General features: G+C 42.5%; 1 protein-coding gene across 1 annotated transcript; it reads right to left on the reverse strand.

The window, feature by feature from the left end:
• Positions 1-8,109: 8,109 nt before the first annotated feature.
• ptchd1 (patched domain containing 1) lies at positions 8,110-21,497 on the reverse strand. The gene is made up of 5 exons (XM_044338836.1): positions 21,029-21,497; positions 20,138-20,722; positions 16,512-17,226; positions 11,489-12,213; positions 8,110-9,773 (listed from the first exon to the last, which is right to left on the reverse strand). The coding sequence occupies exons 2-5, from the start codon at positions 20,549-20,551 to the stop codon at positions 8,673-8,675; spliced, it is 2,955 nt and encodes a 984-aa protein (XP_044194771.1). The 5' UTR covers positions 20,552-20,722; positions 21,029-21,497; the 3' UTR covers positions 8,110-8,672.
• Positions 21,498-22,710: the final 1,213 nt, after the last annotated feature.

Below are 22,710 nucleotides of genomic sequence, written 5' to 3' on the forward strand. Positions count from 1 at the left end.
CCCTCCAATAATGTTCTTCCATGACCTGCTTCTCTCAGCACGCAGTCCATATAAACACTCAACAGTCTGCACGCAACAACGCTGAGTTCTGCTGCACCGCTTCCTGCTTCAGAATTTAACTTCCTCCACTTCAACAGCTTACTACTGTATTAGCATTCAGTTGTTTGTGATTTTGAATGTTGTTTTTTTTTTATTTTTCTGGTTTCCTTGCCGCTGTCGCCAAGTGCTTACTCATGGGGGAATTTTAGGTCTCTGTAAAATAAAGAATACAGGGGGTCAACACCCGTGAAAAGCGGCCTGAGATAACTTCCCACAACAAAATGAAAAAAATATAATGTACTCTACTTTCTGCTAATAATCCCACAATGCAATGCCCCGCATTTTATAGAGGTGAAAATTACAGTTGTGCGACTCCACACCTGTCATTGATAAATGTCAGAAATCTCAATTTGCTGATAACTACTTAGTAAACTATCCAGTCTCTGTTTTATAGTATAGAGAGTATCAAATGAGTGGCTGGGCATCCTTTGTTTTTAATAACGTATGAATTACTGATGGTTTAATTTTGGTTGTCATAGTGATTTTGTATTGTCTTTTTTTCCAAGATGACATGTTATAATTCACCATGACTTTTACTGTTAAATCTTTGATGACGTCAGTCAACACATCACTGTCGGCCTCGGCCCGGAGACAACAGATAAAAATGAGCTTTTAGCTGCATCTGCTGCCATAAATGTACCGTGATTTGTCCCTGTTAAATAATCAATGAAATAAGAAATGAAATAATGGTTTCTTTGGTTCCCAGTCTGTGGAGCAAACTGCTTGATTCCCAGAGATTTGTCACAACTGTGTCCACGTTCAAATGTTCTCATGATTAGTTGTGTTTTTTCTGTCTATATCTGTATTTGAGTTGTGTGTCTGTGAGGTGAATGTAGGATTCATTTTAGTAAGTGGATGTTTCTTTATTATTATTCTCTTGCTGTTTGCATCTTCTTGTACTTTATTTATTATATTCTCCTAGAGATGTTATTTGTTGCTATATACATTTCATCCTATTGACAATTTTGCAAATCACTGGGTTATATTATTATTACTTATTATTATAGGATTTTTGTTACATAAAGAGAAACATTTTCCAAGTCACTTATCTCTCTTCTTTAAGTCATCCTGGGTAAAACCAGTCAGCTAAACCACTTCTTGTGTGTTCTCACAACATTAACTTATCTACTGCCGGCACTTCAGCTACAACAATAGTTAGCTCGAGCGGTGATTTATGAAAAGGAATCATTTTCGCTTTTGTGGAGTCCTATTTTTAGACTCCACCACCTCAGATTAATTACAAAATACAGTCTCATTATGTGTCGGTGTGTACCTTCATACACGTACACATTATTGTGTCTTGATTGTACTGTAATACAGGGAGTGTCTGCAATTACTCGGAACGTGATTATAAAAAAAAATGTTGATCCACAGGGTTTACTGGCACAAGTATGTAGCATGAGCATAATGAGTGAAACTGTATACACAGTAACAGCACAGATAAAAATCTAATCATAACTCTTTATAAGTTCATCTATGTTTAATAGTGTTAATCCATATCATTCTTCACACCACAACAGTGTCATTTATTTTTGTTCCTAGACTTTTCTGAAATAGAAGATGGATTAAAGCCTAATAACAGAGTTGGAGATTAAATCTTAAAATAGGGATAAACTGTTTTCTTTGTTCCATTAGATACAAATAGAATATCCTACGGTAATTTCTGTCAAAACTTTAAACTGCAATGTACAGTTTAACAAAACTGTTCATACATACATGATACTGTATTTGCATTTACCTCATTGAATGTGACTGTCCTGTGTCATGTCAGTGAAGGAAACAGTACCTGTTTAAGCCTCGAGGCTACACAGAAGCAGTGCTGCTATTGTTATTCCTACGTTCCCACAGACGACAAAAGGGCACCCAGACATTTTTAGTTACGCTCATCACTCTCCCACTCCTTTATTGTCAGGGCCTTGACTTTGACTTTGGTTACAAGTGTTAAAACCTGTTTGCGTGTGTCATCCACAACCTTTCATACAATTCATGTTACAGACAAAATGTGAGCATCATAATCAAGTCATTTATGTAAATCGTGTGACCAAAATGAGCATATTATTTCAATTAGAAATGTGTTTAACAACTGTAGAAAGTAATAACAATTTGATAGGAATCTTGAAATGACTTACCTGATGCTTTTCAAAAGCATCTGCAGAGTCTGCCTGTGCTTTTTGTGTTTGAGTATATGTAGCGTGTGTCCTATGGAGGAGGACTTGCCCTCTTCACTCTGGTCACACAGTGCATGTGTCTCTCCATCATTCCAGGATTCTCACTCATCCGTCTTTCATAATTCCTAAATCGCCACAACTGAAATATCTTTCAAAACTTCTTACGGTATCCTCTCGTCGTCGTTTCTCTTCTCCTTCTTGTCTCTTCTCTGCTCCTCTCTCTGTTCTCAGTTGCTCTCCCTTGCTCCTCTAATATCCTCCTGTCTCTTACACAAGAGCATCGTCTCAGGTGCCAGAGTGTGTGTGTGAGTGTGTGTGTGTGTGTGTGTGTGTGTGTGTGTGTGTGTTGAGGTGCAATCAGGAAATCAGAATTCCTGAAATGTGAGGTCGGCCAGCAGGAGACACAACACCAAATAATGACACACCCCCACAGAGGAGGAGGCGGGAAGAGACAGAGTGAGAGATAATAAACAAACCTGGACACATAATCTATCTATCTATGTATCTATCTCTGTATCTATGTTTATATGTATCTATGTATCTATCTGTCTATCTGTCTATCTGTCCATCTATGACTGTTTTTTCTATCTCAGTAAGCCTCGAGGGCAGCAGCTGGTATTACAGGATGCAGGGCCAGACAGTTCCTGGACAGAGTATTAGCCTTTATCTGGTGAGTGTGTGTCTAGGTGTGTGCACGAGTGTGTGCGTCCACACTAAAGAATGTGGGATGAGCAGCAAATTGCAAAAACAGGCAAAAAATTACACGGTAGGCTCATGTATGAAATGTTGGATTCGGGTTGACAAACCGGTCAGACATCTTCTCTCACTCCCTGTCTTTCACTCTCTTACTCACACACACACACATACACACACACACACACACTGATGGCAGGGCTGTGAATTTGAGGAATGGCATCTGACGTCAGACATAAAATGAATCCAAACAAGACAAGAGCAGCCTCAGGGGTGACACAGCTCTTCAAGTCTCAGTGTGTCTACACTTGTCGGTACCGTGTATGTGCGTGGATGTGCGTGAGGCATCTTAGTGGTTAACCAGTGACCACAAGGGGGCAATAAAGACTAGAGCGATTTTTACCACTAAGGATCAAGTGTCCCCCCTTGTTCATTTTTACTTATGGGTAACAAGACAGGACCAGATCAGTGGAGCAAAGCAGAACTGCAGCATGTTACTGCTCTTCTTCAGTGACACAGCACTTTTGGATGAGTTACTTGCCAATGTGTGTGTGTGTGTGTGTGAGAGAGAGAGAGACAGAAAGAGAGAGAGTACAGTTCAAACTCAAGCTCAAGCCCCTCTTTCTCTTCTCTTGTCTTTTTTTTTCAGCTACATCAAACCACTGAATAATTCTTTCTCACTCACCTGTGCCTGTGTGTGTGTGTATGAGAGAGAGGGAGAGAGAGGTTGAAAACCATGAATGTGTGCTTGTCACATGGTCCGGCGGGAGACAACAAATTATTCGAACTGAAAATTCACCACATCTCGGTAAAAATAGGGTGCGAAGACGGCGCTCGCTTCTCAAAGGAGGAATTCGGAGCATCTGACAAACACCTGCATGTCCTGCCAAAATCTCCCAGAGAGAGAGCCTACCACCTACACCCTCAATATTTTAAGTTACCTTGTAGCAGAGGGTCATGATACCAAAAAGTACATGTTGAACAAAGTCTAAAGGCTGAGAGAGAAAAGTCAGGGAAAAAATACATCTGCAATTGTTTTAGGTCTCAGTAACATATTGTGGAGAAAATTGAAGTTAACAAGGTCAGGAACTGGTAACTGATTGCAGTATTGAACCTAATAGAGAAACTGATGTTCGATGTATATAATGTGGTACTATATGTTGCTTTTACTATTTGTATTTGCAACATTTTCAACATTTTTTGTCACCCTAGCAGTGTAGCTCTATGGACAGTCTGGGGCTTTCATGACATTTGGTACAGATATCCATGGTGCACAGAGGATGAATCTTAATAACTTTGTTGATCCTCTTGATAAGCCGCCTGAGGCAAATTTGTGATTTGTGATACTGGGCTACACAAACACAACATGACTTGACTCTGATGTTATCTTAAGTTGCCACCATGTGGTTTACATTTGTGGTTTTAAATGCCTTGACGACTAATGGAAGTATTGGCAGGAAATTTGGTACAAACATTCAACAGGATGCAAACTTTGGTTACCCCCAAGTGGCAACTACCACGGCCACTAGATGCTGGCTCAAGCGTCAGTTTCTTTCTAGAAATACTATAATTATGGTCTTAATTGCTCTCTAATAAATGTGCTGGTGGTCATTTTGGAAATTATTGCTCTGTTAATAAGATTTGAAGACGTATAGAAGCTTTGATGTCTTCCGTGTAGGCGTTGATTGATAGTTGGCTCACCTGCTGCTCTCCCTTGCTCCAGGACTCGCAATGAGTTGGACTATTGTTGCGATATTTCGGTAAGTTTACTGTTACTTGATTATGATCTCTGCCCTGTTAGCAAAAAGCTAGCATTAACTTCGGTCCAAGGTAGCAAGGCGCATTTCCAGAGCGTGAAAGGCAACATCCCGCACTCCTTATTTAGCTCCAAATGGGAAAGGTGGAGCCATAAGCAGCAACTGTGGGATTCAAACTGGGTCCAATGCAAAGCAATGGGTGATGTCACACCTCGCTACTTCCATCTTTCTATACAGTTTATACAGTATATACAGTCATCTTGCACCATCATCAGATCAAAATTTTAATTTGTCCAGTATTTTGGTTTATACCTGCAAAACTAATGACATTCCCTGCGGTCTCTGCTGTACTTTATGTTTAATGCTAATTAAGGAATGTTAGCACGCTATTAACTAAGATGGTAACCATGGTAAACATTATATTTTCTAACCATCAGCATGTTAAAATCGTTATTGTGAGCATGTGAGCATGCTAATACCTTTAGCTCAAAGCACCACTGTGGTAGATTCTTGTTTCAGAGTACAATAATTTAACACTCAATTGAGTACACCTAAAAGACCACAGAGGAGACAGTAGTTCTTTTTTTAAAGGTCCCATAAAACAGGAATCATTACATCCTTCAAGTAATACATTTCCTTTTGAAACAGGCTTCTTGGGACATTAGACATTCAGAGTAGAAACACACCCAACGTGACAAACTGGCTGGGAATGCAGGCATTGCAAAGGGCAAAGTCTAAATGAATGAACTACCTGCAGTCCATTAATATCAACATAATATGACATAAAGCTACATTGAACTATTTTACCTGTGAACCTAAACGGCAGCAACAGCTGAAGCTGTAATAAATCGCATTTGGATTGAAAGCACAGTTGATCTGCCCACAGGTGACAAAGTGTGAAAGGTGTTTATGGTTCTTGACAGGCACATTGTGTGCTGTGTGCTTCTACAATGAGGGATTGATCTTACAATAAGTGGGCACCAATGGGCTATCAGTTATGAAAAGAAAAACTGTTTTATAGGACAGAGGCTGGCAGAAAGGCTGGATTGATCACCTCCAGTTGAACTTTTTAGTTACACCCACTGGTGTTGTATGAGAACACCACTGAAGAATTGAAGTAGCTGTTTCCTGTTTTCCAGGAAGTTCAAGTTTTATAAATTTCCCACAATCTACCATGTCTACGTGCAGCAGAGCAGTATACTCGGCTCATATTTAGGAAGATCTGTATTCAGCGCTGTAATAGTGTGAGTACAATTTCTCGTTAGTTGTACCTCCAGCTCGGTCGTGTGTTCAAAAGAAAAACCAATTGGCTGTTTTCGTGGTGGGAAGTGAGAGAACGTATCCTTACTGATCTCACTGATGGTTTCGGCGTGCGAACAGAGGCTGAACAATACTTTCATTCAGGCGAGTGTCAGAGAGGAGCGTGGATTAACAATAGCGAGCCCTCCCACACACAGACCTTCAACCATAGAGATGAATTGAAGAAGAAAAGAGGAAAGGCAGCAAGCGCTTTCCCTTCAGGAGAGAGAATCACAGAAGGTTGAAAGAGAACAATACTTTCAATCAAACTGATTTATGGATCAGAAAGACAGAGGAAACACCAGTTTAGGTGCTGACATCATTTCCCAAAGAAACTGCTCTCAAAGCCATTATAATAGTGATGCTTTTAGCACTGATTGAAAATTCATCTTCCAGTGAGCAGAATTATGTTGTTTTTTGAGTGTGCTGCTTATTATTATATTATGTCACATCAAGTAGTTTCAGTTTTCATTGATGAAGCAGTTGCTTCCTGTCAGTAGATGCAATTATTTTAAATCATCTTTTACTGGGAGGGCTTTATTATAAGTATTTTGTCAGGGTGAGTGTCTGAATATTCACATTCTTGGACAGATTTTACTTTGTTTTACTAAATAATTTACTTTGTAATCTACTGTATTATGCTTGTTTTAGCCACTACTAATTTTAGTTGTTGTAATTGTGGTTTTAGAGCTTTGTCTACCTTGAATTTATCTTACACTATATCCATATCTGGCAAATACACTGTAAAAATGCAGTTTAGGTATGAAAGTTATGTATTTGACTAGTTTTCATGTTATTCTGTAAAGTTCTCTGTCCACATGATTACATGCTGCTTCTTCTATATAGCAAAAACTCACAATTCAGTTCTAATTTCACATATTTCTGTTGTAGGACAGCTGATGTTGGCTCATCGATGCTATCTGTTAATCAGCTGACCATGTTTTCATTGCATTATTGTACACAACTGTCTGGCTTGGGTCGAGTTCAGCCAGAATGACTCAAACCTGATAAAACTAGTGTCAAAATTTCATACGGTGCTCAGCCACCTTTCTGGTCCAAGAAGGGAGAAGGGAGAAAAACCACGTGCAGCATCGTCAGTGTCGGGAAACACAACTGAGAAAACAGAGCTTAAAGATTCATCCTGTGTTTGGTAGCATTATGGTTAAAGCAGTGAGTACAAATAGCCCAGAACTCCCTGTCAAGAGTTTTCATGGGGAGTACATCTTCTGTAGGAAGCTGTTGACACCATGTGCTATGTAAAACTATTTCTGGAAAGAGAATATTTTCAGTGCTGTGAAGAAAAAAAAAGAAATCCATTCGTTTCCACTGAATTGAAGTGGAAAAGAAGTCTTGGAGACATGACCTCAGCAGATACAGCAAACAGGTTTGAAATTTATGTGAACTTCTAATCTTTACAGCGAGAATTCAAGCTCAAAACCAACTGTAAGAAATAAATAAAATAGTCTTGTGATGTTTTCTTCCACTTTGCACTCAAAACATACAGATGACCCTAATATCACAGTTTGAATCAAACTAGCTGCACTCGTACTTTTAGTGTCAATAAGCTTCCACCTTGTAGACGGAGTATTCTGGAAAGGTTGACCTCGAACATCATGTTTCCCTTCAGATCTTCCAACACATTAAAAATCCATTTGACACCTGTGAGCTTTGTGTGTTTGAATGGTTAAAATGCATTTTTTGTGCAATTTTGACAGTTTTGACTTGATGATATTTGAGTTACAGACACAAGTAGAGCTGCATTAGTCAATTACTCAATTAGTTGTTCCACAGAAAATGTACTGCCAACTATTTTAATATTAAAATAATCTGTTTTAGTCATTTTTTAAGCAAAAATGCTAAACAATTGCTAGCTTTGACTTCTCCAATGTGAGGATGTAATGCTTTTCTTTACCGTGCAGGATAGTACACCAATTATCTTTCGATTATTATGGATGTTTTTCACTATTTTCAGACATTTTACAGATGAAACAATCAATCAAATAATAGAGAAAATAATCATTTCCCCCATTACTATATAAAAAATGTATTATCTGCATTAAAGCCAAAACCACTTAAGACCATGTTTTCTTAATTTGACTTTATTTGTCCAGCATTAAAGTAGAAATACTTGAGTCATACAGATGATTGCCTCATGTCATTGTAGCTGTAGTTGTGCAACTTGATATGGCAAACAGATAGCAGTAGCCAAACAATGTGATCAGATCTAAAGCAAATTTTGGAGATGTGAAAAGTGTGGCGCTCCTCTCTAATAACGTCACAGTCAGGCCTGACCTCAGCTGATCCTCCACTCCTAGTTGGCTGTTTGGTAAAGAGCTCATTCACATGCCACACAGCACTAGCAACAAGCAGGTAACCATGGATACACTACACTGGATATCCATCTTTCTTTCTCCTTGTCTTTACTAGCTTCCCACTCTCTGTTTACTTGTTTAAATGTTTTCTCTTGACCTTCCCCCTCTATTTTTCTTGCTATTCTTCTCTCTGTTACACTCTCTCTTTTTTTTCCCCTCTCTTCGCAAGTATCAGCATCCTTGTCTGCAGCATGCACAGTGGCTGCTCAGACTACAATGAGCCAATTCCTAGCCGGTGGTCACCATGGTAACCAAAGGGCCGAACAAACAACATCACCCCATACTCAGACAGTAGTGATCTGGTCAACCACCCGAGTGCTGTCATTCATCTCCACGCACTCCACCTCCTGCCTCTGCCCCTCTCCTCCGGGCCGGTGGCCCCGGCTCTTCGAGGGGGGCAGGAAGGTGAGGAGGGTGGGCAGGAACGCCAGCGTGTGCAGGGCCGAGCAGCCGGCCGTGAGGGTGAGGCAGCGAAAGAGTGTGCGTGTGAGGTTGGAGCGTACAGAGCCCACAGGCACCAGAGCGGCGCTGTAGCAGATGAGCGTCTGTAGAGAGGGCACCCCGTGTCTCTCCAGCGCCACTCTCACCCAGCGAGTCCTGCTTTCGCCCCGGCCTGACGCGAAGCCGCAGAGGAGGGGGCCGCTGCAGTCCGCCGAGTGTCCCAGGGCCGAGATAAGACATAAAACAGACATGCAGTCCAGCTCCACGCCCCATAAAGTCATGAAACCCAGCACCCCGAACTGGACAGACAGCAGGGTGAGGCCCAGCCACACAGAGACCAGCGGCTCCACGACGGCCAGAGAGGACAGACCCAACAGGAAGAGCACCGCCAGCAGTGAGTGTCTGAGCGGGGAGCTGACCGCTGCGGCGTAGCGGTCCAGGTAGACAAAAGAGGGGTTGAAGATTAAGAAGCGGACTCGTGAAGTCAGCGACAGGCGTCGCAGCGTGTCCAGCAGCACTGACATCTCCTCGCGCTTGTTCTCTGTCGTCTTGGCGACCAGGAAGATGCGGGACGCCGCCACGTCGGGCTCCTCACCCTGGCCACGTTCTGCAAATATGATGTCATCCGCGAAGTGGGCAAACTGCGGCTCGCGGAGGAAGGAGTGGCGGAGCGTGCGGGTGAAGTTTTCCCGCGGCTGGCTGGTGGACTGGTTGTGTTCTGATAGGTAGTTCAGGTAGGCTTCCAGCCAGCTGATTCGCTGGAAGCCTTTAGCGTATTCCAGCAGGTCCCGCTGTACTGAGGCATTCCAGTAGGGGGCACTTTCATAGATGTAGAATCCAATGACAGGAGAGTATGAGCTGAAGTAACGCTGCTGGGCACGGGTGTATAATACTGTCGCTGTATCCATGGCAACCAGTGCACTGGGGTCAGAACCCTGGGTCACCTGTCAACAAAAGAATGATATTTGTTAAAGATTAAACTGTGCGTTTGTGTGTGTGTATGTCTGTAATGTAAAGACAACTGAATGATATAGAGGCTGTGCACTTGCATCTCTTTTACAAATAATACCAGCCCACACATCACTTAGTGACCAAGTAAACTTGCCCTTGTACAGCTATGAATAAGAACAACTGCATTACTGAAAGGAAAACAAACAAGTATCTTAAAAACTATTGGAAAATATCAGAATCAACAACAATCTGTATGATGTACCAGATGTTCAGTGGTTTTCTCAGTGGAAATGTGGACAGAAATTGAGTTTCATGACACAAATATGTGGCTAAAATAAAAAAAATTTGAAGTGAAAGACAGCAGTGAAAGAAAATAGGGACAATATATAATATATACTTATTCACCCTTGTTAACTGCAGGAGCTATTATACATATAATTATCTGTCAATCAGTGAGTCTGCATCTATATTACATACAGTCTAATGGTTATTTCACACATTATATTTCCAAATGCTACAATTAATGCAGTTTTTGTGTCAAATATAAGTGTCTTAGATAGTTTATATTCATGGACATGCAGCTTTAATCTGATGAATTTCTGCAGATTCATACATGTTTCATTCAGATAAATTGTAGGATTTATTTGTTAATGTTACACATATTAAGATATGGTCACAATAGCCTTTTGTCCGACCAAATAGCCTCAAAAAAGGATATGATGTTACAATTCCAAAGTGGATAATAATTAAATATTGAGTATAGCACTAATAAACAATCCGCAATGAAGCAATGCTGCAGTTTGTCATCTGGAAGCATAATACTGTACTAAACAAGGTGGAGGCAGTGGCATTAGAATAATAATAAATGCCAGAATAATTACTTTTTTTAAAAAAAAAACACTACATAAATCACTGTTTCTATTGACTGATCATGCAAACACACACGTCATTCAATTAAACAGTCACATGAGTTTGGACTGCAGAACATGAGAGAGATGAAGCGGATATTCCCAGAGGCTTCAGAAAGTATCGCTTCATGTAGCTTCTCTTCTGTTTAGCCGTCGGCAGTGTGTGTAATTGCAGTGATTGCATAACGACTTTTAACATTTCAACAGTGTTTTACTTTTTTTTTTTTGTTTTTGTTCTTCATGTGAATGCGTGATGACAGATGCTGACCACGTGACATTGCATGCATACCCTCTAGTCATCATTGTTGTGGTGTGTGTGCGTGTGTGTGTGTGTGTGTGTGTAAATGTCTGTATATAAATATGGATGACATGTCTCCACTTCCTTGCAGCTATGCAAAAGTGAAGCCTTAATATCTCCTTCCTTGGAGCTGCTCCCATCTTGCTTGTGTAACACACCCTCTCAGCTGTCCCGCCACCTGACGGAAGTTTGAGAGCGGCTGTCACAGCTGTCAATCATGACATCACACCCCCTTTTTATATTGTCTAATAAATCATTAAAAATTTTTAGAAAAATGAGCATTTGAACAAACAAAAGCGTGATAAGAACTACCTAAAATGACAGAAAGTACTTTGATTTTTTAGTTTGGCTCATGTCCCATCCGCTAACATGGAGGGGGCGGGATTTATGACCTATATTGCAGCCAGCCACCAGGGGGCGATCGAGATGTTTTGGCTTCACTTTTGAGAAGCTGTCATGACGTCCATATTTATATTTAGTCAATGGTGTGTGTGTGCCTCACCTGCAGGAATCCCATCAATCCAAAGGAGATGTAAACCAGATACAGCAGAACCACAAAGGGTTTGACATAGGTGTTAGTGATCCAGTCTCCATAGCAACGTCTCACACACCCCAGCAGCAGGTGAGAGTCCTGAGGATGAGGGTCCGTGGTAGGCGTCGGATGCGGAAGAGGGTGTGGATGTGAGTGCGTGGAGTTAGCCACATGTGCGTGTGCATGCGCTGCAGGGTTGTTTGCTGTATGTGGGTGTGTGTGCGTATGCGTGTGAGTTAGGCTAGGGTTCGGCGTGTGAGCATGACTGTGACCAACCGCGTGCGACGTGTTGGTTGTTTGTGTCTCGTCCTGGTAACGTGTGTACATGAGACACCTGTACCAGGCCGGTTTAGAGTCTAGCCGGTCCGGTTTGGGAACTCGCCGGCAAAAGCAGCCGTGTCTGTATCCAGTCTCTAAGTATCCGGTGAACACCAGACAGGAACTGTAGAAGGACAGCATGTAAACATAGCTGATGGTGACCGCCAAAGCGGCGGTGCGACAGAAGAGTCGGACAGCCTCCATGTTTGTGAGCGGCGAGGCGGCCAGGCCCAGGGTCATCAGGTGGAGCATGGTGGAACCGGAGAATCTCAGCATGACGTCCTCGAAAACGCTCGCCACTCGCTCCTTCACGTGCTGGTCCTCCCGTGTTCGCCTCCATGACGACAGCATCTCAAACGAGCCGAAGAGCCCGTGACCTGGTAGACAGAAATAGAAAAGGAAGGTTTATTTTACAGTAGATTGTGAATGAAACCTTGAAGATCTAGACTGATGGTAAGAGATTTGTGCTATCAGACAAACTCAGGAATAACTTTTTTTTATGTCTAAGGCTGAATGGCTGTTCAGTGTGCTCGTGGGTGCATGTAAATAGAAACCACATGGTGCAGATAATTTTATTTTAGCAGTGACTTAAGCAAAATTATAAATGCTTAAATCACAAAATTAAGTTTTGTTAGAGTGGCTGCTCTAGCTAAATTAGGCTAATCTCATTGCTCAACGTATCCAAACGGCACACAGAGACTCCAGTAGTCATCCATTGGCTTATGCAAGTGGCAAAAACAGAGTTCCTCTAAAACAAAATTCCTTTAAAGTCACTGTACCATAAAACTTTCAAGTTTTCAGCCCCCCCCTCTGTTTCCTTTTTCTTAGGATTCTTTGATTGTACCCTGGAGGCTTCACTTTATTCGTTTTGAGGAATCAGCATGTTGCACAAAGAAATGTAATAATTCAGCCTGCCTGCTGTTGAACAGTCCGTCTCTGCATAATGTTCCATCTCAGTCCTGAGTGAACATGAAATATGTGAGATGACAGATTTAAGACACTATGGACATACGGTTTTCTTTTAACTATAACAATTCTAGTTGAGAAACTGGATTGCACTGCATCCAGAGAGAGTACAACTTATAGAGATCTCAAGACAGAAAATAACTAATTAAAACTTATTTTTAAAAAAACTGAGAATGGAACAAATTAGTAAGAATAATCCAGCAATAAAGCATCTGAACTAAATAGATGTATAGCTTCAAAGCAGGTATAACATGTAAAAAATAAGGTTACAATACATTTTTTGTTGATGTGCATGTATCCAATAATACACATCTATGTCCATTTGAGGTGACTGAGTGCACCACCTTCATGTGCATGTCCAGTCTCATACAGTATGCATGCACCTACATGTTTATGTACATGCAGCAGATGGTTTTTAATGGTTTTCTCTTCCGTGGTTGCCATGGCACCAGTGAGTCACCAGTGACACAAGAATTTCCTCCTCACCCCACCAGCACCCCACCGCCCTCTCTCTCCAGTGACCTCAGCATGGCGAAACACTTAACACCTCAGCAAAGGCATAACGCACCGACACTCCAGGCGTGGGTGCTACTGAGAAAGTCTGTTGATCTGTAGCGTGTGCGTGTGTGTGTGTGTGTGTATGTGTGTGTGTGTGTGTGCATATTTGACAGAGAGAGAATTAGAGAGTGAATGACAGGGAAAGAGGTGGAGAGGTTAATGCTGCAGAGAGAGAAGATGAGAGTAGAAAGAGAGGCAGGACACAGCACTTGCCCAAGGATTTAGACATTAACCGGAGCCTGGATGTGCACTCACAGACACACAAACACACACACATTCGGGCACTAAGATATGAGGAAATATACATGAGGTATGGATGTGTCCTTAGCCAGGATCATCACAGTCCCTCGATTTTACTGTTGTGTCATAAAGTGGATTTCACACACTGAAAATGATCAGTTTAATCATACTGTGCTCGGATTCACGCACACATCCAGACATGTAAACACTAGTTCTAGTTTAGGGCGATTTGTTGATTAATCAATTAATCTTTTACTGTATAAAATGTCAGGAAAAAGTGAAAAATGCCGTCACAATTTTCTAAAACCAAAGTGTTGTTTTATTCTCCCAAAAGTCCAAAACCCAAAATATTCCATTTATTTTCATATATGACGAACAAAAGCATCAAATAGTCACATTTCACAGTGAAATTTTGGCCAGTTAATTTCATTACAGTCGACTGAGTGATGAATTGTTTCAGCTCCGGGCTAGTTATTAATAAAATAAAAATAAAAACAAAAAATAAAGAAACTTGACCTCAAAAAATGGCTAAAATGAGCAAAAATATTATTGAAATGAGTCGACCAGACTGAGCTTCTGTACTTGATACTCAATGCTACTGACACATTTTGATCAATTCTTAAAAAGCATCACAGTTAAACACCCAGCTTTAAAAACTCTATTATTATATTAATATTAACTATATTTAAATTTCGTCCCATAACCCAGAAAACAAACTAAAATATTTTCAGTATTAATTTACTCCTTTTGTAAAAAAAAAAAAACACCCCCCATCAGGCGATAATTTCCACCATCAATACATCGCTTGTCTTTTGTGAAGCCCGATGTTACACAGCTTCTTAGCTCTGATAGAAATATGCTTCCCCCTCCAACACACACACACACACACACCCATGCTATCTCCCTCCGTACTGTGTAGCCACATAATTTTTTCTCTCCTCACACGTCCTCCCACCTTTTTTTTTTTTTTTTTTTTTTTAATCTGCCCACTTATATCCTGACAAAACCTCCTGCCTTCCTTCCTTCTAACTACAGTTTAACTTCATTTTCTGCTAAGAGAATCCTTATCTCAACCCCCATTTGGAGTGATATTTCTTAGAACCCCCTCTCTGTCTCTATTCCCCCATCTCTTCTATTCTCTCAGCTGTTATTTTAAGCCTAACAGCAGCCTTTCCTCCTCCACATTAAAGAGTATGGTATAGGCTATATATGCGTGCATGACTGGTTACGTACAGTACACCCCGCAGTATCCAGCGCGCACGCAGACAAGATAAACTACCTGTACGCCTTCACATATACGCTGTGCATTTTCATTTTGTTCCTAGTTTGTTCATTTTTCATTTGCTGTATCTTACTGTACATTTTATCTCTGTGGTCTTCATCTTAGTACTGAATTAAACACACACAAATGCTCTGACACTGATTTTATCATCCCTATTCTACATGCAAGCTGCTGCATAATGAGGCAATCGCATTAAACTGCTGAAACTGTCACTGTAGCTTCAACAGCAGAGATGGTTTGTTAAGTTGCTGATAGATTTTTCACTCATCAACATATAACTATATAAACAAAAAGACGTGTAAGAAGACTTGACTGAAATTCCTCAAGAAACAAAGTTTTTTCCCAACTGGGACTGAGCCCTCATGGACTTCAGTCATATATTTTGTTGTGTTCATCAAGTCACGTCTGCGATGTTGCTACAAATTCTTCTTCTAAACAAAGTCTGGTGAGGTCTGCCCCAGGTACGGACTCTCTGGAAATCTGCTGAAAATGCACTGGTGCTGTGATGAATAGTGGATTTTGACAGGAGCTTGTACTGCAGACTTCTCAGAAAAGAGCCCATAAAGTCTGCAATGATGGAGAAATCCAGGACTCAGCCATAGATTACAACCCTTTACGGTATAAGTCGTTTGAAAAGTGGATGTACAGATGGTTTAAGTATTGAAGTTGTCAACAAATATCTTATTGTTGTTTTTTGGGGGTGTTTTTTGTTATTTTAAGACATGTAAAGGCTGGGGTATGCTTGAAACTAACTAGTTCATACAACATATCATACAATCACGTCTAAAGGCAACGCAACGCAATAATTATGAAAATGGGTGAATACTGGTTCACGCTTTGGGACAGTTTTTCCTAGGAGGCATTCATGGTGTTGCACTCATTTGTACATGCAAAAAGCATGAAGTTCAGACCCTGAATATTTTCTCACCTCCACATCTGGCCAGTTGCTTTGTGATTGTCGGTTTTAGAGAGTTACAAAAAATGTCTGACGCAGGCCCCCCCCAATCATTTCAAAGCAAGCTGACCCCTTGAGAGTATCCTTTAATTTAAATGGTCAAGAACTCAGTCTGGATACTTATCATTCTAAAATCATATGAAATCCCCGGGAACCAGCTCTGATTTGTTCCAGACTCCATTTCAAGAATCCTAACACTACGCCCAACTTACTTTATCAGAGGCTTTAGTTTTAATTCTTGCCCCCAGCCAGAAAATGTGTTGTTTAAGCCTTCATCCTACCCCTCAGTAAGCTAAGTTCACGCCCCAGCACTTGTCAGTCGTTTTGGTGATCCGTCTACTTTGAAATGGCATTCAGCCTGAGGCTGGCAACTGCAAAACCCATCACAAGTAGTGAAAAAGCAGACGGTGAACACGGGCATTCTGCAATATAAAAGCAATGGCAGTGTTCACCGTGGCTCCCTCCTGCAGTGCATTAGCTTCACTCGTCTTTGATTTCTCTGCTTTTACCCATCACTGTTGTTTCCAAGGCTGCACTGTGCTTGACAAAACTACAGTATAACTTACTCAAAAAGTGTACTTCCAAAAATGTTCCGAACTTTTCTGAAAACACCAGTTCCAGACAAATATAAGGACGAAGGCATGAGCATAAACAGACTGATAAAATAAACCTACCAAGCATGACGAAAGGGATGCCCAGGTATGTGGAGTTGTAGGTGGCTCCGGTCAGGTTGAGGATCCCAGCAGCAGTGAGACCCGACAGTGTGATTGACAGCAAAGCCAGCAGTCCCAACCATGGCTTAGACCTCACACAGTCCCTCATAGAGCAGCAGAGGACAGCCAGAACACCACACACCCCCAAGCTGGCCAACAGTGGGCGGCGTGCCAGAACTGACGAGAACTGGAAGTCCGTCCTCAAAGAAGAGGACGCGGAGGGGTACAGCCCCAGCTTAGGGTGCAACGCTGCAAAGTGTTGTAACTCAGCACAAAAGGCCTTTTCCCATTGGCTGGCCACCCGGTCCATCAGGCTACCACGGGCTTGGAGGTAGTAGGTGAGCTGCAACGCCCTGGCAGAACGTACACCTTCTCCCCTGGCTCCCGTCCCCGGACCACGCACCGCCCCGCTGGGACCCCAGCCCTGCACGCCGCCCAGCTGGTGGCCGATGTACGCCTGCCGCCCATCTGCCAGTTGCGTGATCGGGTACCGCAGGACTGGGACGGAGCGGTTGGAGGTGCGAGCCGACTGGATCTCCTCCATGGCACGGATGATGTCATCAATGATGCAGACGTTCTTGTCATCGGGGAGACAGAGGTAGGAGAAGGAGTAGTTGAAGCTGTTAAAGCCTGTCGCCGGGACTGTCACCTGCATCTGGTATATCCGCCTGTGGAGCTACGTGCAGACAAAACACACACACACACACACACACAAAGAGAGAAGTGTATTAAGTCAGCTTCCCAGTGGCCCAGTTTTCCAGAAGAAACTGTGGCAAGAGCAATAAAAGTTCCATCAAAGTTCCTCGCTGTGCCGCACAGCAAAACAGAGTGTGTGAGGCTCATTGGGCTACTTTGTGTGCCTCCACTTTATAGCTGTTTGTTTGTGTGAATAAGACAGAGAAGCGTGTGGGGGAGTGTGCGCGTGTGTGTGTGTGTGTGTGTATGTCTTACTCGACAAAAGTGGTCTCAGAATCCTCCTCCGTTTCTATGGCAAGAGGACAACAGTGCCAGCATCTACAGAGCCGGTTACTTAGCAACAGGCCTGATGCCAGTCTCTGCCACAACGTACATGGGCAGAGCTGTCTCCCATCTCAGAGTGGTGCATTGACTTAAGAGAGGGAGGGTGTGTGTGTGTGTGTGCGCGTGTGTGTGTGTGTGTAAGTGTCTCTTGAAAATGGATTTGAAAGTCTCTTCATTGCACTGGCTGGTTGTGAGATTGATCAATGCATTTGTAAAATTATTTTTTGTCACTATTTGTCGCTATTCTGATAATCAATCAATCGTTTTGAGTCATTTTTTAAGAAAAAATATCCAAATTGTCTGATTCGAGCTTCTCAAATGTGAATATTTTCTGGTTTCTATGATAGTGAACTGAATATCTTTAGCTTGTGGACTGCTGGACGGGACAAAACAAAACATTTAAGGACGTCACCTCGGTGATCAACATTTTGCGCTATTTTCTGACATAATCAACAGATTAATCAATTATGAAAGTAATTGTTAGTTGGAGGCTAGTCTGCCCTAGACCACAGCACCTCAGATCATTGATTTGACTTAATGGCCCAATAATCAGTAACTATTTCACCATATAAATTACATATTGACTTTATATTAAATATATAAACCTTCTGGTGTTTGTCAGCTTATTATAGCTGAAAATAAAGACCACTTCTGTTTCATTTCTGTATATTATTGATGTAAACAAACCTGTTTTCGTCTCAGTTTTAAAAGCTCTGAATCTGTGCGTCATAGCTTTTAATTTAACATTTATCGTCTTGCATTTCTGAGCCCCTGTTGTTGTTTGGCAGCGGTTTCCTGTTCTTGTGGATAACTGGCTCCAATGTGACATTGCCAGCTACTGCAAAGGGGTCTCATCGGGCCAAGAACATCAGCTCTTTGAAACACCTGAGGCCAACCTCAGATGGTATTTTCACTTCAAAAATAATCAAATATAATCAAAGACCATCTGTAGAGTTTACTACTTTGCACTGATATTCACCAATTTATCTGGCAGAGTTACTGATTTCTTCACCAACAGAAACATAAATAGTCTAGGATGCAATGCAGTCAATGGATGTGACTCACAGATTTTACTCTTTTTGCAAGTTGAAACGTGTTTAATTCTCGTTCTGGCTATGACTAATATGACTTCCTCCATTGACACACAGCCAACTGCATGCTACATGTTCACATCCGTTTTCAGGGGGGTTGATGAAAGACATTGTGGGAAATGTAGGACCTCAAAAACTAAAGTAGAGGTAAACAAAACAAGCTGGGAGCAAGTGGAGACACAAGAAAAAAGGAAAATTATAGATGATATTTAGCAGTGTAACATTATGTAACAGTGCCTTTCACAGCAGTATATTTTATGCATGCACTAACCTGTTTCTCTCTCACAGCCCTTTAGCAGTAAATGATGCGCAGCCCTAAACTAGCCTGTCTCTAACTGTGGCAGTCCTCTACGGACCAGTACTGTGTTCTGGGTATAAGCAAAATGGGTCACAATAACCGTCTTTGACATAGTAATACACACGCAGAAACATATGTGGACAGGGCATATACAAACATGTGCATGCACAGCAGGCACGATGGGGATCTTAGGCTTATTGGCCAGCGTGCTATGATTACAACCATAACTTCATGAAATCATTTGGCTAATTGCTCCAGGGGTGTCTAATACTTATAAATCCATTTAGGAATAACCAACTTAGAGACAAAGGCCTCCAAGCTCCAGATGACTCCACTTTGTAATTAAGATGCTCTGCTTCATAACTACAGGGGTCGTGAGGGTTATTTGAAATGGGACTATGTTGTTCCACTAAATGACTATCAATCATTGAGAAAAGGGGAGGAAGACAGGCTGCGTATGTGCACTGGCCTCCAGTTATTGACCTCTGTGTGTGTGTGTGTGTGTGTGTTTCTGAAACTAGGAAATTGATTTGTTTTTAAAGGTGGATTCTGAAGATGCATTGCAAAGGTAAAGGGCACTGAAGCTGCAGTGTACGAGAGTCTTTTAGTCTGTGTTATCCCATAGGACAGAGGTACGCAAATAGCGGCCCGTGAGCCAAATCTGGCCCTTCAACACAGATATTTGGCGCCACAACGAAAGCTGTAGTTCTCTCTTATATAGTTTAAATCAAAGCTTTTACATTACTCTTCATAAATCTACAGTAGGTAACTATATAAACACAAGGCTCATGTAAATCCCAATAACTATGACCTAGACACACCTTATAGGCTCACAAAATGTATATCACACGTACATGACATAATTTGGCCTTCAGTCATTCATAAATGAAGGAGGCGACTGTTTTTAAGTTTACAGGAGAGTCTTCTACAATGTTCCAAGTCAATAATTATCTGTCCTGGTGTCTCTCATATAGGTTATGTAGGTATTTTTTTAACTCACTCATTTACTTTAATTTACTTTTTTAATAACTGTAAACATCTGTTGATGTCACTTGGAGCACTTTTCGTGTATTTCATTGTATTTATTACTTTATTTGCTCTAAGAGGCTCATTAACTTTATAGAAATTGTTTGGAAATGTGTCCGTATGTAGTGTGTGCGCGTGCCGAGCGTGCATACCTTCAGTATGGTGTCCAGATGAACCGGGTCCAGCACGCTCCCTTTTCGGGTGGTGACGATTACGCGCCCGTAGCGACCCGGCGTCTGCAGGTCAGAGTAGAGCGCGTGCTTGGAGCGGTTCACTGGGAACAGGCTGTCCACCAAGTTGCCCTCTATCTTGGCCAGGCTGTGCTTGGGCGCGAGCAGGCTCTCCACGTCCTCCTCCACGCGGTACCGACTGAAGCTGGCCCCGAGCAGGATGGAGAGGAGCACAGGCGCCGAGGCGAAGAACACCGGGTGGCTCGCCACGAACCGGCCCAGCGCGTGGAAGGAGGTCCTCAGGCCCGCGTGCAACACCTGGCGCAGCATCCTAGCGCGCGGCCGCGGCTCGAGCCTCTCCCACCGACCGGAAAGCCCCGGAGCACTGCCGAGCATCAGGGGCTGCCGGACGCATCGGTGGGCGCCGTCGTTCTCAGACTTGGGGAGGAGAGGTGACGCCGGGTGATGGGAGGTTTTGTCCCCCGGAGCAGGAGGTCACCAGCCGGGGGAGAATCCAACCCTCCTCCGGTCACAGGGGCGCCCCTTTCCCTGGGGTTCTCTCATCCACTGGAATAGCGCAAAGGACAGAAAGCTGATAAATGAGGCAGCATTTCTCCGCTCTGCAGTTAGAAAGCATATTGATAGCCTACTTTACATTTAATAGCCACAACCCTGCTGCGTTCAGTGCCTTCTGCAAGCTGCATGGCTCTGTGCGCAACAGAAAAATCGCAGAACCAAAGTGGTGTCATCATTAGACTTGTTAAGCATCCCCCTAAAACTGACTAATGATGCCAGTAGTTCTGTTTGTGCACTCGGACAGGTTGCAGAGAAGACACACAGTAGTTGCACTAAACTGAAACTGTATGTACATACCTAAAGAGGGGAACGGGGGGAGACCGACTCGGTGATCACGGTGATCATCTAAAAGCGCATTCACACCAAGATCCAGCCGGTTGTCCGTGCGTCCAGCTCCGCCCTACATCACCAAGTCACCACACAACCTGAGCGGTGGTCGTTGGGTGGGTGGGTGGGTGGGTTGGAAAGTGGGAGTCGCAGGATAGTTGACGCTGTGTGCACGCACCGGGGATGCCGGTAGAGATGTTTGTCAAATCAGCCTAATCTGGGTTTCCTCTGCGGCAGAAGGCTTTCTGTCGTCCGTCCTCTCCTCTCCTCATCGCCCCGGTGTTTTGGCGGATCCCCTCATCATCTGCCACCGGGCCGCTCTCTCAGCGACTGACTGCTCTCCTGTTGGGAGGCACGTCACTAATTACAGTCTTTCAGTACAGGGACCGTTTCTCTCTCTCTCTCTCTCTCTCTCTCTCTCTCTCTCTCTCTTTCTCCTTTTCTCTGCCTTTTTTTTCTCTTTTGCACCGCCCTCACGACCCGCACTGAGCCCCCTTTTCTGCCCCGCCTCTCCCGGTTCCGCGCCGCTACAATGCAGAGAAACAAACACAGTCATTCCACAGCGAGTGAGTGGCAGCTTGTGTGTGACAGAGAGAGAGAGAGATAATGATATTCTTAGAAATGTAATATACTAAAATTGTATAGAGACATTAATGGTGAGTTTTTAAGTTACTCTGTAATATTCCTTTAACAGTAGCCTATAATAATGATTATATGGCACTTTTTTCCTTTCTATGATATATGGTTGATTTAAAGAATAAGGCTGGCAATTTTCTGTATTTGTCTTAATGTCAACAAATCTCATGGGCAGAGCCAAAACAACAATGAATTGATCTACTTACAAGTATTGTGTGTGTGTGTGTGTGTGTGTGTGTGTGTGTGTGTGTGTGTGTGTGTGTGTGTGTGTGTGTGTGTGTGTGCATTCAAAGCCAGATATATCTCATTCATCTGTGCTGTAAACCTCTGTTGTTGTCCAAAAACTATTAAATTCCCATCAATGAACCACACTGCTGCACTGAGGGACATGTTCCTTCACCAAGAACATTACGGTCACAGTATTTTTTTTATTTGAAACGGCTCCAAAGACTAATTACAGTGATCACATTTTCAGTCTCCGGAGAGTAGTTCTGTGTAAACACGTGAGCACATGCAGAAGGCGGTTCCGTTTACAGCTTTGCTAGCTTGTTGTGCTACATATCACAACCTGTTGACTTTATTGTACATTGTAAATAACTAGTATAAACTCGAGAGGTTGCGATATGTAGCACAACAAGCTAGTAAAGCTCTAGTGATGTCTGCGTTACACAGAACTACTCTCCGAAGACTGAAAACGTGATCACTGTTATTAGTCTTTGGAGCCGTTTCAAATAAAAAATACTGTGACCGTAATCTTCTTGGTGAAGGAACATGTCCCCCAGTGCAACAGTGTGGCTCACTGACGTGTCTTTAATAGTTTTTGGACAAGAACGGAGGTCTACGGCACAGAGGAATAAGATCCTATCAAGCTTTGGATACACACACATTTCTTGTAAGTAGATCAATTCATTGTTTCATCAATTCATTCATCAATTCATTCATAGTTCTGCACATGAGATTTGTTGACAATAAGAAAAAAATATATAAAATCACCATCCTTAGCTTTAAAAACCTGA

Source organism: Thunnus albacares, chromosome 21 (assembly GCF_914725855.1).
Source record: "Thunnus albacares chromosome 21, fThuAlb1.1, whole genome shotgun sequence".
Lineage (NCBI taxonomy): Eukaryota > Metazoa > Chordata > Actinopteri > Scombriformes > Scombridae > Thunnus > Thunnus albacares.

Excerpts from the sequence above, each read along its gene's own strand:
- ptchd1 (XM_044338836.1), bottom strand. The coding sequence starts at position 20,551 with ATGCTCGGCAGTGCTCCGGGGCTTTCCGGTCGGTGGGAGAGGCTCGAG. Across the intron at positions 17,227-20,137 it reads ATCTGGACACCATACTGAAG|CTCCACAGGCGGATATACCA; the intron begins GTATGCACGCTC and ends GTCTGCACGTAG. Across the intron at positions 12,214-16,511 it reads CATCCCTTTCGTCATGCTTG|GTCACGGGCTCTTCGGCTCG; the intron begins GTAGGTTTATTT and ends TCTGTCTACCAG.